This window comes from Mesocricetus auratus, unplaced genomic scaffold (genome assembly GCF_017639785.1).
Source record: "Mesocricetus auratus isolate SY011 unplaced genomic scaffold, BCM_Maur_2.0 Super-Scaffold_100007, whole genome shotgun sequence".
NCBI classification, from domain to species: domain Eukaryota; kingdom Metazoa; phylum Chordata; class Mammalia; order Rodentia; family Cricetidae; genus Mesocricetus; species Mesocricetus auratus.
The window spans coordinates 15,854,562-15,867,203 of record NW_024429191.1 but is presented as its reverse complement, the minus strand read 5'-3'; the positions used below and the strand labels follow the sequence as shown (position 1 = coordinate 15,867,203).

Here is a 12,642-nt window from a genome sequence, read left to right as displayed (position 1 = left end):
GCCCAGGCTCTTCAATTATTTCCATTTGGACCCCACCACCATGCTTTTTTTTTTTTTCCTGAGCCATGTAAGGGTAAGCTATGCATGTCGTGACCCTTGATCTCTGGATCCCTCGAGTGTGACTCCCGAGGTCAGGGCTGTTTTCTCACATAGGCACGGTGTCCTGTGTGAGCAGTTAACATTCATGCCGACTCTCTCAATGTTCAGACGAGCAGCGGCCCCAGTGATGGCTCCTGTAGCAGGGTGCCCAGCCCACCTCCGACTCAGGAGACGAGCAGCGGCCCCAGTGATGGCTCCTGTAGCAGGGTGCCCAGCCCACCTCCGACTCAGGAGACGAGCAGCGGCCCCAGTGATGGCTCCTGTAGCAGGGTGCCCAGCCCACCTCCGACTCAGGCTAGAGGCACTGCAGCTGCTCAGTTCTCGCCCTGGCCCCTTCACAGAGTGGGCAAGCTATGCCTAGCTCATCACCTCAGGTTGGCCGGGCCCACACACTGCCTGGACACTTGCTCACTGAAGATGCAATCCCTTCAGATGCCCCATTTCCTCCGTCAACCTCACCGAGCAGTTAGCTTTGCTCTAGCAAACACCTGGGAGAAAGTGTTTGAGTGTGATGTGATTTTTGTTTCCTTAGCATGTATGAAACAAACTCTCTCTAGGCAGAGTTCAGTAGTTTTTGTTTGTTTCGCCTAAAATCCGTTGTATCACCACCAGTTCTGAGCATGCTACAGCTAAGGTGAGTCTATTCTCATCCCAGAGCTATAGACTTGGAAGCTTAGGGAAACGGAGCTGCTTTCTCCCCTCCCCTAGCTAATATGTGGTAGAGCAGGGCCTCAGGATGGGCCATGTATGGTGTTAAATCACCTACCTATATTATTTGATAATTCTACGAAGTAGGTACCAGATAACACACTTTGCAGATAAAAACACTGAGCCCCAGACAGTGACTTGTTTGAGGTCATCCAGCTAATACATGCCAGAGATAGGGTTTATAGATAAAACTTTCGATTCCATAGTTCTTTTCCTTACTAATGCTATGACCCTTTAACACAGTCCCTCGTGTTGTGGTAACCCCAACCATAAGACTATTCCATTGCTACGTCATACTGTAATTTTGCTAGTGTTATGAATCGTAATGTAGATATCTAATATTCAGGATGGTCTTAGGCGCCCCCTGCGAAAGGGTCGTTCAGCTCCCCAAAGGGGTTGTGACTCACAGGTTGAGAACAACTGTCCTAGAACTAGAGTAACAGGTGGTTGTGAGCTCTACAGTATGGGTTCTGGGAACCGAACCTGGGTCTTCTGCAAGAGCAGCAAGCTTTTAATAGTGGCAGTAAGTAGGGTATGGGGTAAGGGCAGAAGCTGAAAACCTTAATTTACCCCTAACAAGCCAGCAGGCAGGAGGTACATCTTTCCTCATTTGGGAACAGGAGACTTATAATCTAGTGCCTCGAGTGGAAATAGTATAGGACTTAAGTTCCTGTCTCCCAGCTGTGGGACTCTGGGCCAGTGTACAGAAAACATTATCAGGGGGTCATTTCTCGTGGATGCCAGGAGTGACCAATAGGTGGCGGCAGAGCCCTGCAGGAACAAAGCCCTGTGATTTCTTTAGGCACAGCCTGCAGACACCACAGTGGGAGGATGGGTTTAATGGAAACCGGAGCAGTGTCTAAGCCAAAGCTCTTTCCACCCTGGGCAGTCAGGCTTCCCATCCCTCAAACAGGAGTGATGACGCTCACTAGTTCATGTGCTGAGGATCGAATAGGACAAAGCCTGGTAGAGCTGACCCATGCATGGAATTCTGAATGGCAAGCCTTAAAAAACAAATCAAACAAGCAAAACAAAACAAAAACCCAAGACACGTCCCCCTAACTCTGACTATCCAGTTTCTCTTGATAATCTGTAGCTCCTACCTCACAACAGCACCCACAGGAGTTCTTCTGGCCGCGTGGGCAGAAGAAACCATGGAAAGTCTGTATACCGAAGGCCTGGCCTATTCTGGGGCAGGAAAGCCCCAGGTGGTTGGCTGTGTGTCTGCCCTGTGACCTACAGTAGAATCTTGTCATGCTCCTTCACTTCTCATGACTGCTGGGGACCTAAGCAGAATCAGGGATGGGCAGAAGGGAGGCCCTGGAATCTGCTTGCTCCAGGAGAGTGAAGTCTGCAGAGGCCCTGACAGCTCACCCGTCTTTGAGGCTTTTTCACGGGAGTCTAAGGGAACAGAAATTTGTAGGCTGCCAACTCCTCTGATAGGCTAGCTTTGGTTTGGCTTCTTGGCTTTCATACAAGGCTGGCATATCCTCCAGGTGGCAAGACGTCACTGCAGTGACTCTGAGGAATGGCCTCCTGACCCCTCAGCTCCTGGCAGCTCACAGAGTACCAGTTGTGAATTACAGCCTCTGCGAGCATGGCATTCAGAAGGTATCAAATGCCCCTTAGTGTTAAGTTAGGCTCCTTCCTCTGGGAGCTTTCCCTTATCTTCCAGGCAGGAACATTGCTCCTTCTTCAGAAGTATCACCACAGCAGGCTTGGGAGCCTCCAGGGAGGCTTGTTAGATTCTTCCTGGGTAGACACACAACATGTGTGTCTTCTTCTATGTGTGGGATGTTTAATCTTGTGTCCCCTACACTTGGTCCAGGTGCCTGACAGGTGTTTGCCAAGTCAGTGAGTGAGAGATAATAGTTCAGGTCGAACATTCCTATACCGGAAAATCAAAATGTAAAACGGCTCCAAAAATATGGAAAAATTTGAGCACTAACATGGTGTCACAAGTGGAAAATTCCACATATGACCCCATGTGATGGGTGGTAATCAAAACAGGTATTATTAAAAAATACTTCATGTTTTCTAAAATTGCCTTTAGACTATGTAGATGATGTGCATATAAACATACATTAACTGCCCCATAAAAATCACCTTTTTTATGTGGGATTTCTGGAGTCTGGGGCCCCTTATGATTATGAGTGGAAGGGCTCTGACATTCTGTCCCCAGGATGGGCACATCATTTTTTTTCCCAAGGGCACACCATCTTCCTAGTGGACTTGGTAAACTCATACAACTCCCGGGTAGCAGCTTTAGGAGGTAGCAGTGGTTTCCTACTTGGCATAGTGTTTCCAGAATGCTCCCCACTCTGCATAGAGCCCAGCTGCTTCTGGAAGCCTGTCTTTAACCTTCTGCCCTGAGCAGTCCACACCATGGCTCATTTGCCAAATACTGTTTTACACTTACCAGCACCCTAGGAAATACCCACCAGTGCCATAGGAAATCAGCCAAGGAAGTAGAGGGAGACCATTTTTTTTACCCTTTAAGTGACACCAAGGGCTTTCTCTCAGGGATATGGCTTGTCAGGCGGCCATTGGCCCTGCCTTCCTACTCTCTGCCCTTCCCACGTGGTTCAAGGTCACCAGTTTCAGGAACAAAGATGTTAGGAGACAGTGTGTGCTGTGTCCTACTGCCCGAGGCTGGTCTTGTTTCTCTTCATCCTGAGAGCCTTCTGCTCTGTCTCTTGTCATTGCTGCTGTCCCGACCCAATCCGTCTACTTGGCCTCTCTGCACATACGACGTTCTCCATTCACAACCCAACACAAGCAGCTCCTTCTCTAGGGACTTTTCACACATTCAACCCCCCCCCCCCGCTTCTGAAATTCATGGATCAAGCGGGATGTGGCGCACACCTTTCATCCCGGTGCTCTGGAGGCAGAGGCAGGTGGGTCTCTGGGAGTTTGAGGCTGGCCTGGTCTACACAGTGAGTTTCAGGCCAGATGGGTGACACAGTAGGATCTTGGCTCAAAAACATTTTTTTTTAATTCATGAGAGTCACCTGAAAGATTCCTTAAACACAGATTTGCTATTTTCTCCGTGGCAGCTTCAGAACCATCACTTGTGGGGTAAGGACTGAGGTGTGTATTTCTGTATTTTCTCCCTGGCAGCTTCAGAACCATCACCTGTGGGGTAAGGACTGAAGGTGTGTATTTATTTCTGTATCTTCTCCCTGGCAGCTGCAGAACCATCACCTGTGGGGTAAGGACTGAAGGTGTGTATTTATTTCTGTATCTTCTCCAGCTCACTAGGTGTTGCCGCCTCAGGACCACACTCTGCTCTGAGAATCACTGTTTCCTCCTCCATTGCTTGCTCTCTTCCAGCTCCCACTCCACTAAGTGTGTGTGTGTGCATGCATGTGTATGTGTGTGTGTGCATGTGTATGTGCGTGCATGTGTATGTGTGTGCATGTGTGTGTGCATGTGTGTGTATGCGTGTATGTGTATGTGCATGCATGTGTATGTGTGTGCATGTGTGTGTACATGCATATGTGTATACATGTGTGTGTGTGCGTGCTTGTGTGTGTGTGTGTGTGTGCGTGTGCATGTGTGGCCTCTTCTGTGTACATTTTTCTTGAGTTTGACTCCTGCTGTTGGTTTTACATGACTCAAGGGTAACACAGACAGGCACTGAAGTCTCTAGTGGTTATTATAGAATATATCATAAAATATAACCAGCTTTCAATTTTAATCATTATTTGGTAGAGGCTTGAGTGTCCATTAGCTGAAGTGATCAGGATCAAAAGTAGTTTTTCTCAGCTTGAACTGCATACAGGTTAGGGACTGACTGCCCTGCACCTCAAATGCTCTAAGAACTGAAAACTGTTGAGTATTGTAGAGTTTATCATTCTGGAGAATTACTTCAGATGAGGGATGCGGACTCTGTCCTTCACGAGAGGGCAGAAAACATTTAGAGTGAATGGGCGTGTCTACAAAGCCATCCCTAGGTAAGGTTGAAGAGAGTGAGCAGGCTGAATGTGGGCTGAAGGGGGCACAAGGGGGGGCGTTGCACAGCAGTCATGTAGAAAGCGGCTGGGTGCAGTCTGCAGCTAGGGGTCCCCCGAAGGCTGTGTGTTGAAGGCTTGGTCCAGAGTCTGTAGGGCCCCTGGGAGGTGGTGGAACCTTCAAGAAGTAGGGCCTATGTGGGAAGTGGGAAGTCCTCTGCTCACTGAGGGACATAGCCTGAAGGGAATGAGGGGACTCTGGCCCCCTTATCTCTCTAGGTTTTCAGCTGCCATGATGTGAGCAGCTTGTTCATGAAGAGAGAGTCAAAGTGGTGAAGCCAAATGACATAGACTGAAATCTCTAAAACTGTGAGCCAAGAGAACCCTTCCCTCTTTATTTCCATTTTATTTCTTTTTTTGGTTTTTCGAGACACGGTTTCTCTGTATTGCTTTGGAGCCTGTCCTGGAACTCACTCTGTAGACCAGGCTGGCCTCAAACTCACAGAGATCTCTGCTGCCTCTACCTCTTGAGTGCTAGGATTAAATACGTACGTATGCCACCAATGCCCTGCAACTTTCCCTCTTTATAAGTTGGTCTTCTCTGGTATTTTGTTACAGCAAGCTGCCCAACCTACAGGGCGACTGTTAAAAAGACTTCAAGTTTAGGAAACACCGTCTTTCAGAACAGTTTGAAAGTCACTTTAGCACAGTCCTGTTCCCTGGGTGCTCTTGAATTTCCCCTTCTTGAATTGCATGCTAATCGCCCTGCTTTCTTTCTTAAACTAATAAAAGATTAGGATGACATTTTGAAAAGGGCACCTCATTAAGCAGCCTCATCTCCATTGGAGCACCTGGCTCCACACACAGTAGCCAGCTGGCCATTTATCTTATGGTAATGAGGTGTCATCTCCGCACTGGGCCTGCCTTCCGTTCCTGCTTCTAGTACCTTTCTCCCTCCACCTGCCACTCTGTGAGAAGTGTGCTTGTGTGGGACAGGAGGCCTCAGAGTCACCTGGTGTCTACTCTGGAGGAACATGTTCTGTGGCTGGGAGGGGTATCTTTACCTGTACACGGTGGTCGGAGGGGAGCTCAGGCTGTCATACACCAGCCTCACGTGGCCCTGGTACAGCTCCAGTGCCAAGGGGTCGTTGTCTCCCTTGTAAAGAAGGATGCCATTGTCTTTGTCAGTGGCCACCTAGGGAGAGCAACCAGGGTGTGTGAGTTAGGTCTTACCCAAGTCCCAACCTCTCCTGACCCACTCTGAGCACCCTCTTCAGGTGGCTGTCTCAGTCAGAGCCTAGACCAGATTGGAATTCAAATCTATATCTTGTCCCCCCATCTGGCCTGTCTACTCCAGAAGGCAAGACTTAAGCTTACACTGCAAGTGCAGACTGAGTAAATTGCTTCAACAAATATACATTGAGCATGCACTATGTGCCATGACATCAAGGTAACTGACGGTTCAGGGGTGCTCGAGTCCTTTATATAAGAGTATCTGCACTGAATCCATGCACTCCTCCCATGTGATTTCCACCTTCTCTAGATGAATGGCAAGAACCTGACACCAGGAAAACGCTATTGTACTAGGTGTAATGCATATGTAGCAGTTACCATCACGCCCAACCTTTTGAGATTGTGCTATAACCCGTCATCTACAAATTCAGGCCGGAGAATTGTGCAGTAGATTTATTTTAAAAAATTCACAATTAAAAAGTCTCATAATGTTTTATACTTTCCGATTTTGTCTGGCTCATATTCATAGCTACCCTTGGCTACACATGCCCTGAGGGCAATGGGCTGGACATACCTGGCAGGTGCTAAGCTTGCTCACACGTGTTCAAGATAGTGACAATTAAAAAAATGTTTTCGGTCTGTGGCTGGTTGGTGTGCAGAGACAGAAACTGGGCTGGTTTCTATATACATTAGGAGGCTCCAACTCTAATCTGTCTCTCCTACCGGTATACAGTACAATCCAACAAAGTACCTGCCCCCTTTGAAGCCCATCTCTCTGCATGTTGTAACATACTAACTTTGTAAACAAAGGCTAAAGACCAGAGCTTTACTCAGTGTATCCCATGAAGCAAATAATGTCTTCAGAGCCATCTGGGGAGCATATGAGTCTTTGCGGGCAAACAAAAGTTTTGCTGAGGCTGGAAGCCAGGCTTCAGGAGAAGCTGCCGTACAGGCCAGCTCGTTGCTGGGTGAGGCTCCAGAGGACTGGACGGGCAGCAGGTATATCTTATAGCACAACTGGGTGTCTGGAGCACTGGAGGCTGTTCAGGTAGGGAAGAGTGAAGGGAGGAAGAGGAGACTGGGGGGAGTTAGAGCTTCCTATTTGTGGTAACATCGATGCCAACGGTACAGTCCTGCCCATCAGTCAGGCTCTGCAGGGAGAGTTCTGTATCCTTCAGCTACAGTCTGGAGCAGACCCTGCTGTGTTTAGGTGCTCAAGAGATCCTTGCTGAATGAGTGTTTCACTCCAAAGCTCCAGATTAAACCTTGGCTGATGTTGCAGAGTTTGTGCCCAGCAGTAACCAGCAGCACCTGGGCTACTAATTGGCCTGCACCGTCCAGTTGTGTCCCTGAGGCTAAGGGGCTGAAAGCAGCTAGGTTCATGCTAAACTCTTTCCCATTCCCTGAATGTGTCCTGCTTGCCTGTGCCTCTAGGTCTTTGCAAATGTAGCTCTCTGCTGGCTCCTCCCCGGCCTTTGTTCTTTCCTTGGGTTCCCCCCACCCCCAGTTTATCCTTCTCCCCACAATTTAGGCAAAGTGCCACATAAGCTTCAGATCTATTAGGTCTTCCTGCCTCTAGACAGCCTTCCCTGATCCCTCCCCGCAGGCCAGGAGCATGTGCTCTGTCTTCTCTTAGCATCCATCCTCTCTTATCATCTTCTCTTTCCCTGCTACCCTGGCTGTTTTGTCCACCATACCATCCAGTCCCCATCGTCCAGCATGGGATAGTTGGTGGAGTGATTTTAAGGAATGAATGAGTGAGATTGCAAGGAGCTGACTCTTGATGTGAGACTCACCAGGAGGTCCCTTATGGACTGCTCCCGGCCTGCCCAGTTCCTGCAGAGCTGAACACTGTCTTTTATGTTCTGGGAAAAGAGGCAGGCTTGCTAATGATCTGGGAAACTCCAGCTGTACTCTGAGGGGTGCCACACTGGTCCTTCCAAGGATGGTAGTTGGGAGGGGAAGAGCATACCTGCAGGGAGATGTTGGCCTGGGGCCGGACCTTGGCGGAAGCCAGTTCCACATAGGAGTCCTTGCCTATGAAGTTCACGGTGATGAGCTTCTCACACCTGGGCCCAGCAAAGCCTGGGGGACAGCGGCAAGTGGGCTCCTGTTGCACCACAATGCACTGTGCCCCGTTCTGGCACTCATACTGGTCGCAGGGGCTGGTCTGTAGCAGAACCATGGGTGGAGGATGCTCACAGAAGAGCCCACTGGGAAGATGACACGGGAGAGAGGAGACAACCATAGTTATTCATCAAGAGGAGAGTTATGGTGGGAAGTTCCATTCTTGCCTCTATCGGGAGCAGGTCCTTTAAGCCTCAGCCTCTCTCTTTTTTAAAAGTCTGAGTCAATGGAGGCAAAATAACCCAGCTCGGTGGGTAAAGGTGCTTGCTGCCAAGCCCGATGGCCTGAGTTTGATTCTTGGGACCCATGGTAGAAGAGAGAACTGACTGACTGACTCTCAGATTGTCCTTTGATATTTACAAGTATGTGTATGTGTTTTGGTTTCCAAGCAATCCCACAAGCTGGGCTCCAAGATCTTCCATTAGGTAGAGTCACACACGTGTGACAATGTGAGCTTGGACTCAAGTCTAACTTCTGTAGACAGGCCTGCATCCCTGCCTCCTCCTGCCGTCTAGTCCAGGCTACCTTCCTCGGTCGTACCTGAAGCCCTGGGGGCAGATGCACGTGTAGCCATTGACTGCGTCCACGCACTGGGCTCCGTGGCGGCACTTGTGAGCAGCACAGTCGTCATTGTCTGTTTCGCACAGCTTCCCGCTGTAACCGGGAAGACACTCACACCTGCAACACGGGCGGAGAGAAACTTGCTGAGGGCCTGCTGACTTGCTGGCAGGTGCCCGTGTGCCTCCCCTTGCCAAAGCTCTCTCTCCATTTCCTCTAGCCCCTGAAGGGCTCACCAGGCCTGCCTCTGCTGCTGGGCTCCACTCACGGAGCATAGCCTTTGCTCTCAGAGTCAAGGTCTGTCTGTTGTAAGGGGCAAGTTTTGTTTTCAGAACCAGGCTGGGGCACAGGTGGCATCATACAGGTTTTGGGGGGCAGATCTGGTTCCTTCCACCTTTCGTGTCAGACACGAGGCTGGGCACCTTCAAGGGGGATCTCATCAGACCCTCAGGGGACTGCGGGGGAGGCCCTACCCAAAGTGGCATCCAGAAAGCACTCAAGCCACCTCCCTGAAGCCTCATCGAGTGACAGCTACACTGACTGTGTCAGATGCTATTCTAGGTGTAGTGGTCACTCATGGCCTCTCTGGCTTGCACGTTCTCTCAAAGTCATGACTCCTCCATAAACTCTACTACTCTGGAGTGCAGTGAACATTGTGTAAAGTCAGACAGTGCAGGATAGACACGATGACCAAGGATGAAGGAAATGATGGCTTCTGTATGCCCTTGCCTTTGTTTTATTGTTTGTTCAGACATTCAAACCAAGTTAGGAAGGATTAAAAGCTCTCATTTCCCAGAGGGCACGACGGAAGCGGCTGCCCTCGTGAAAGCCCCAGGCCAGCTGGTTCAGTCCTTCCCTAGAGAGCCTCGGGTTCACAGCCCTACCACACTTCCCTACCATCCACACTAAGCCTGTATGTAGGTGTCTGGGGCTCATTTGTTTGAGCTAACACAAAACTGAAACCCCTGCCTAGAAACAGATCTGAGAGCACCCAGGGCTAAGGCATCCCTACAAACACATCCACACAGTGTTAACTTGCCTCGCTCCGTTCTGCATAACCTGTGCCCCTCTCCGGCCCATCAGCTCAATTCTATTGGGCAGAGCAAAAATTAAATGTCATCTATCCAAGGCATGGGGGAGGGGGCACAGTCGGGGAGTGCAGGGTGAGTAAGAGCTCTGAATTTGTGGCTTACACACTCAGGGTCTGACTCTGTTTGGGGGTGGGGTGGGAGAGGAAACACTTCTCCCTCCCTCCCTCCCTCCCTCCCTCCCTCCCTCCCTCCCTCCCTCCCTCCCTCCCTCCCTCACTGCACTCCTTCCCCATAGAAAGAGTGGGGTAGAACCCCAGTGTCATGCCAGAACTAGGTAAGTGGATGGCCAGGGAAGATTCTGAAGGGCCATGGTGGGTATAGTTCCAGAATCTGAAGACTGCCTGGGCAGGCCTGTGTGTTCAGATCTGGTGAATTTTACTAGTACTCTCCCAGGGCAAATCTAAGTGTGCAACATACAGCTGCAGCAGAACGTAGTTTAGGGATGTGGTGTGCCAAAGTCTGTCTGTCTGTCTGTCTGTCTTCTCTTTCTCCCTCTCCTTCCCTCCCTCCCTCTCTGGCTTTTTTTTTTTTTTAAAGATAAAGTCTTGCAACAAAGTCAGGTTAGCCTCAAACTTTCCACGCTGCCCAGGATGACCTCAAACTCTTGACTCTTCAATTGGGATCTCTAAGTTCTAGTGCTAGAGTGTCTACAATGAGGACTGGAGAGATGGTTCAAGAGTTAAGAGCACTTGCTGCTCTTACAGAGGCCCCAAGTTTAGTTCCCAGAAGCCACAACAGGCAGCTCACAACCACCTGTCACTGTAGTTCCAGTAGGATCTGACACCCTCTTGGGGCCTCTGCAGGAATTTGCACACACACACACACACACACACACACACACACACACACACACACACACATATATATATACACATAAATAAAAAAACCTGGGGGTGGGCAGATTTAGAAAGATGGTTCATTGGTTAAGAGTACTTGGTTTTTCAGAGGATCCAGGTTTGGTTCTTGGCACCCAAGTGGCAGATCACAACAGTATACACCTCTCCTTTCAGGGTACCTGATGACCCTTCTGGCCTTCATTAGGCACCAGGCTCTCTCTCTCTCTCTCTCTCTCTCTCTCTCTCTCTCTCTCTCTGTGTATGTATGTGTGTGTATTTACACACATAAAATAAAAATAAATCCTTAAAAATTTTAAAGAAATTTCTGCCACCAAAACTGATTCAAGTCAATTTTCTACAGAAACAAACTAGAAATGTGAGGCATTGGGGATATGCTTCATCATTTTAGCTGCTGGTAAAACTGGGCCTGGAGGAGGGGTGGAAGAGGGTGGCAAGGCCAGTATGAACAAGGCACAATGATGTATGTGAATCAGAATGTCAAAATGAAACCCATTATTTTGTAAACTAGCCAAAAAGTAAACAAACAAAAAACAAAAGCCAAAAACAAAAACAAAAAAACCCCAAAACCAAAATCAAACTCTAGCTTTGGCAGGTATTTGAGTTTTATTACTTGGATCCAAAAGAGCCTTGGAGAGCAGCTGAAAATAACTGACTCTCGCCAAGGTTCAAAACAGCTGCACAACATTTAACAGGATAAAAACCAACCTTTAAAACATGAAGTTCAAGGCAAGCTACTCCCACCTTTAAACTCTGTGGTGGAGGCCTGGAGGTGAGAGTATCTACAGATTTCCATGGGCATGGCCTTCTCAGACATTAAGGAGCAAAGGAAACACCTAAGGATTTTGCCATAAAACAACAACAAAAAACCCCAAAAACCAACCAACCAACCAACCAACCAACCAAACAAACAAACAAAAAAACAAAGCACTGGGCATTGGTGGGACACACCTTTAATCCCAGTACTCGGGAGGCAGAGGCCAGTGGATCTATGAGTTTGAGGTCAGCCTGGTGTACAGAGTGAGTTCTAGGAAAGCCAGGGTTACACAGAGGAACACTGTCTCCAAACACACACGCATGCATGCACGCACACACAATGATGCCTCTGACCCAGGGAGTCCTGGACAGGGCACTTCATTCCTAACACATTTCCAGGAGGTGCCAGTTTGAGGACCCACAGAAGGATCTACATACTTCTCAGATCACAGAAGCAGCTTTCAAACATTTTGCTGTATCTTCCATGTTGATGTTACGTAAAGTCTGGGTTGGCTCTAAGTGACGGTGGGCCCAGGACACCTGGAGTATCTGGGTCTAGCTGAGAAATCACCCAAACCTGGGTTGACTTGCAGCTCCTCCTCTCTCTTAGTTCCCTGGCAGCTGGGTCTGTGTCACTGGGTCTGTGCTGTGAGGGCCCCAGTTTCTCCACTGGGAACACGAAGTGTTCATGAGACCAGGTACTACACAGTTTTCAGTATACATGAACCAGTGAGATCTTCATAATTTTCAGGGTCTCTGAGTAGATCTGCCTGACCTTGAGACCTCATTAAAGTGTCTCCAAAGATAAGGAAAGGCTATTCCGACTGCATCACCCTCTCTAATTAATGCCCCTCTAGGCTGCTGTGGGATACCAGGTGTTTGATGATGGGAGGGGGGCATGATAATAAAATGCCTCATTGGGAGAACAAATTTTTGTTTAAATGCATTTTAATATAAAAACTACCATAACTGCTGGGCAGTGGTAGCACACACCTTTAATTCCAGCACTCGGGAGGCACAGGCAGGTGGATCTCTGTGAGTTCCAGGCCAGCCTGGTCTACAGAGTGAGTTCCAGGCCAGCCTGGTCTACCCATCAAGTTCTAGGACAGGCTCCAAAGCCACAGAAAAACCCTGTCTAGAAAAACCAACCAACCAACCAACTAATCAAACAAACAAACAAAAAAAAAACCCACAACAACAAAAACCCTACCATTATTGAGTTGCTTATATATACTTTCTGAGATACTGTCTCCTAGGAGACAT

At 48.8% G+C, this 12,642-nt stretch overlaps 1 protein-coding gene across 1 annotated transcript in view; it reads right to left on the bottom strand.

Annotated features, from left to right (window-relative positions):
- The window catches only part of Slit3 (slit guidance ligand 3), a 571,841-nt gene that overhangs the window by 12,416 nt on the left and 546,783 nt on the right, over positions 1–12,642 (bottom strand). The window contains exons 30-32 of the mRNA XM_040748452.1: positions 8,661–8,798; positions 7,966–8,206; positions 5,825–5,955 (exon numbers count right to left, since the gene is read on the bottom strand). Coding sequence (XP_040604386.1) covers positions 5,825–5,955; positions 7,966–8,206; positions 8,661–8,798 — 510 coding nt within the window. The remainder of the gene's footprint in view (positions 1–5,824; positions 5,956–7,965; positions 8,207–8,660; positions 8,799–12,642) is intronic.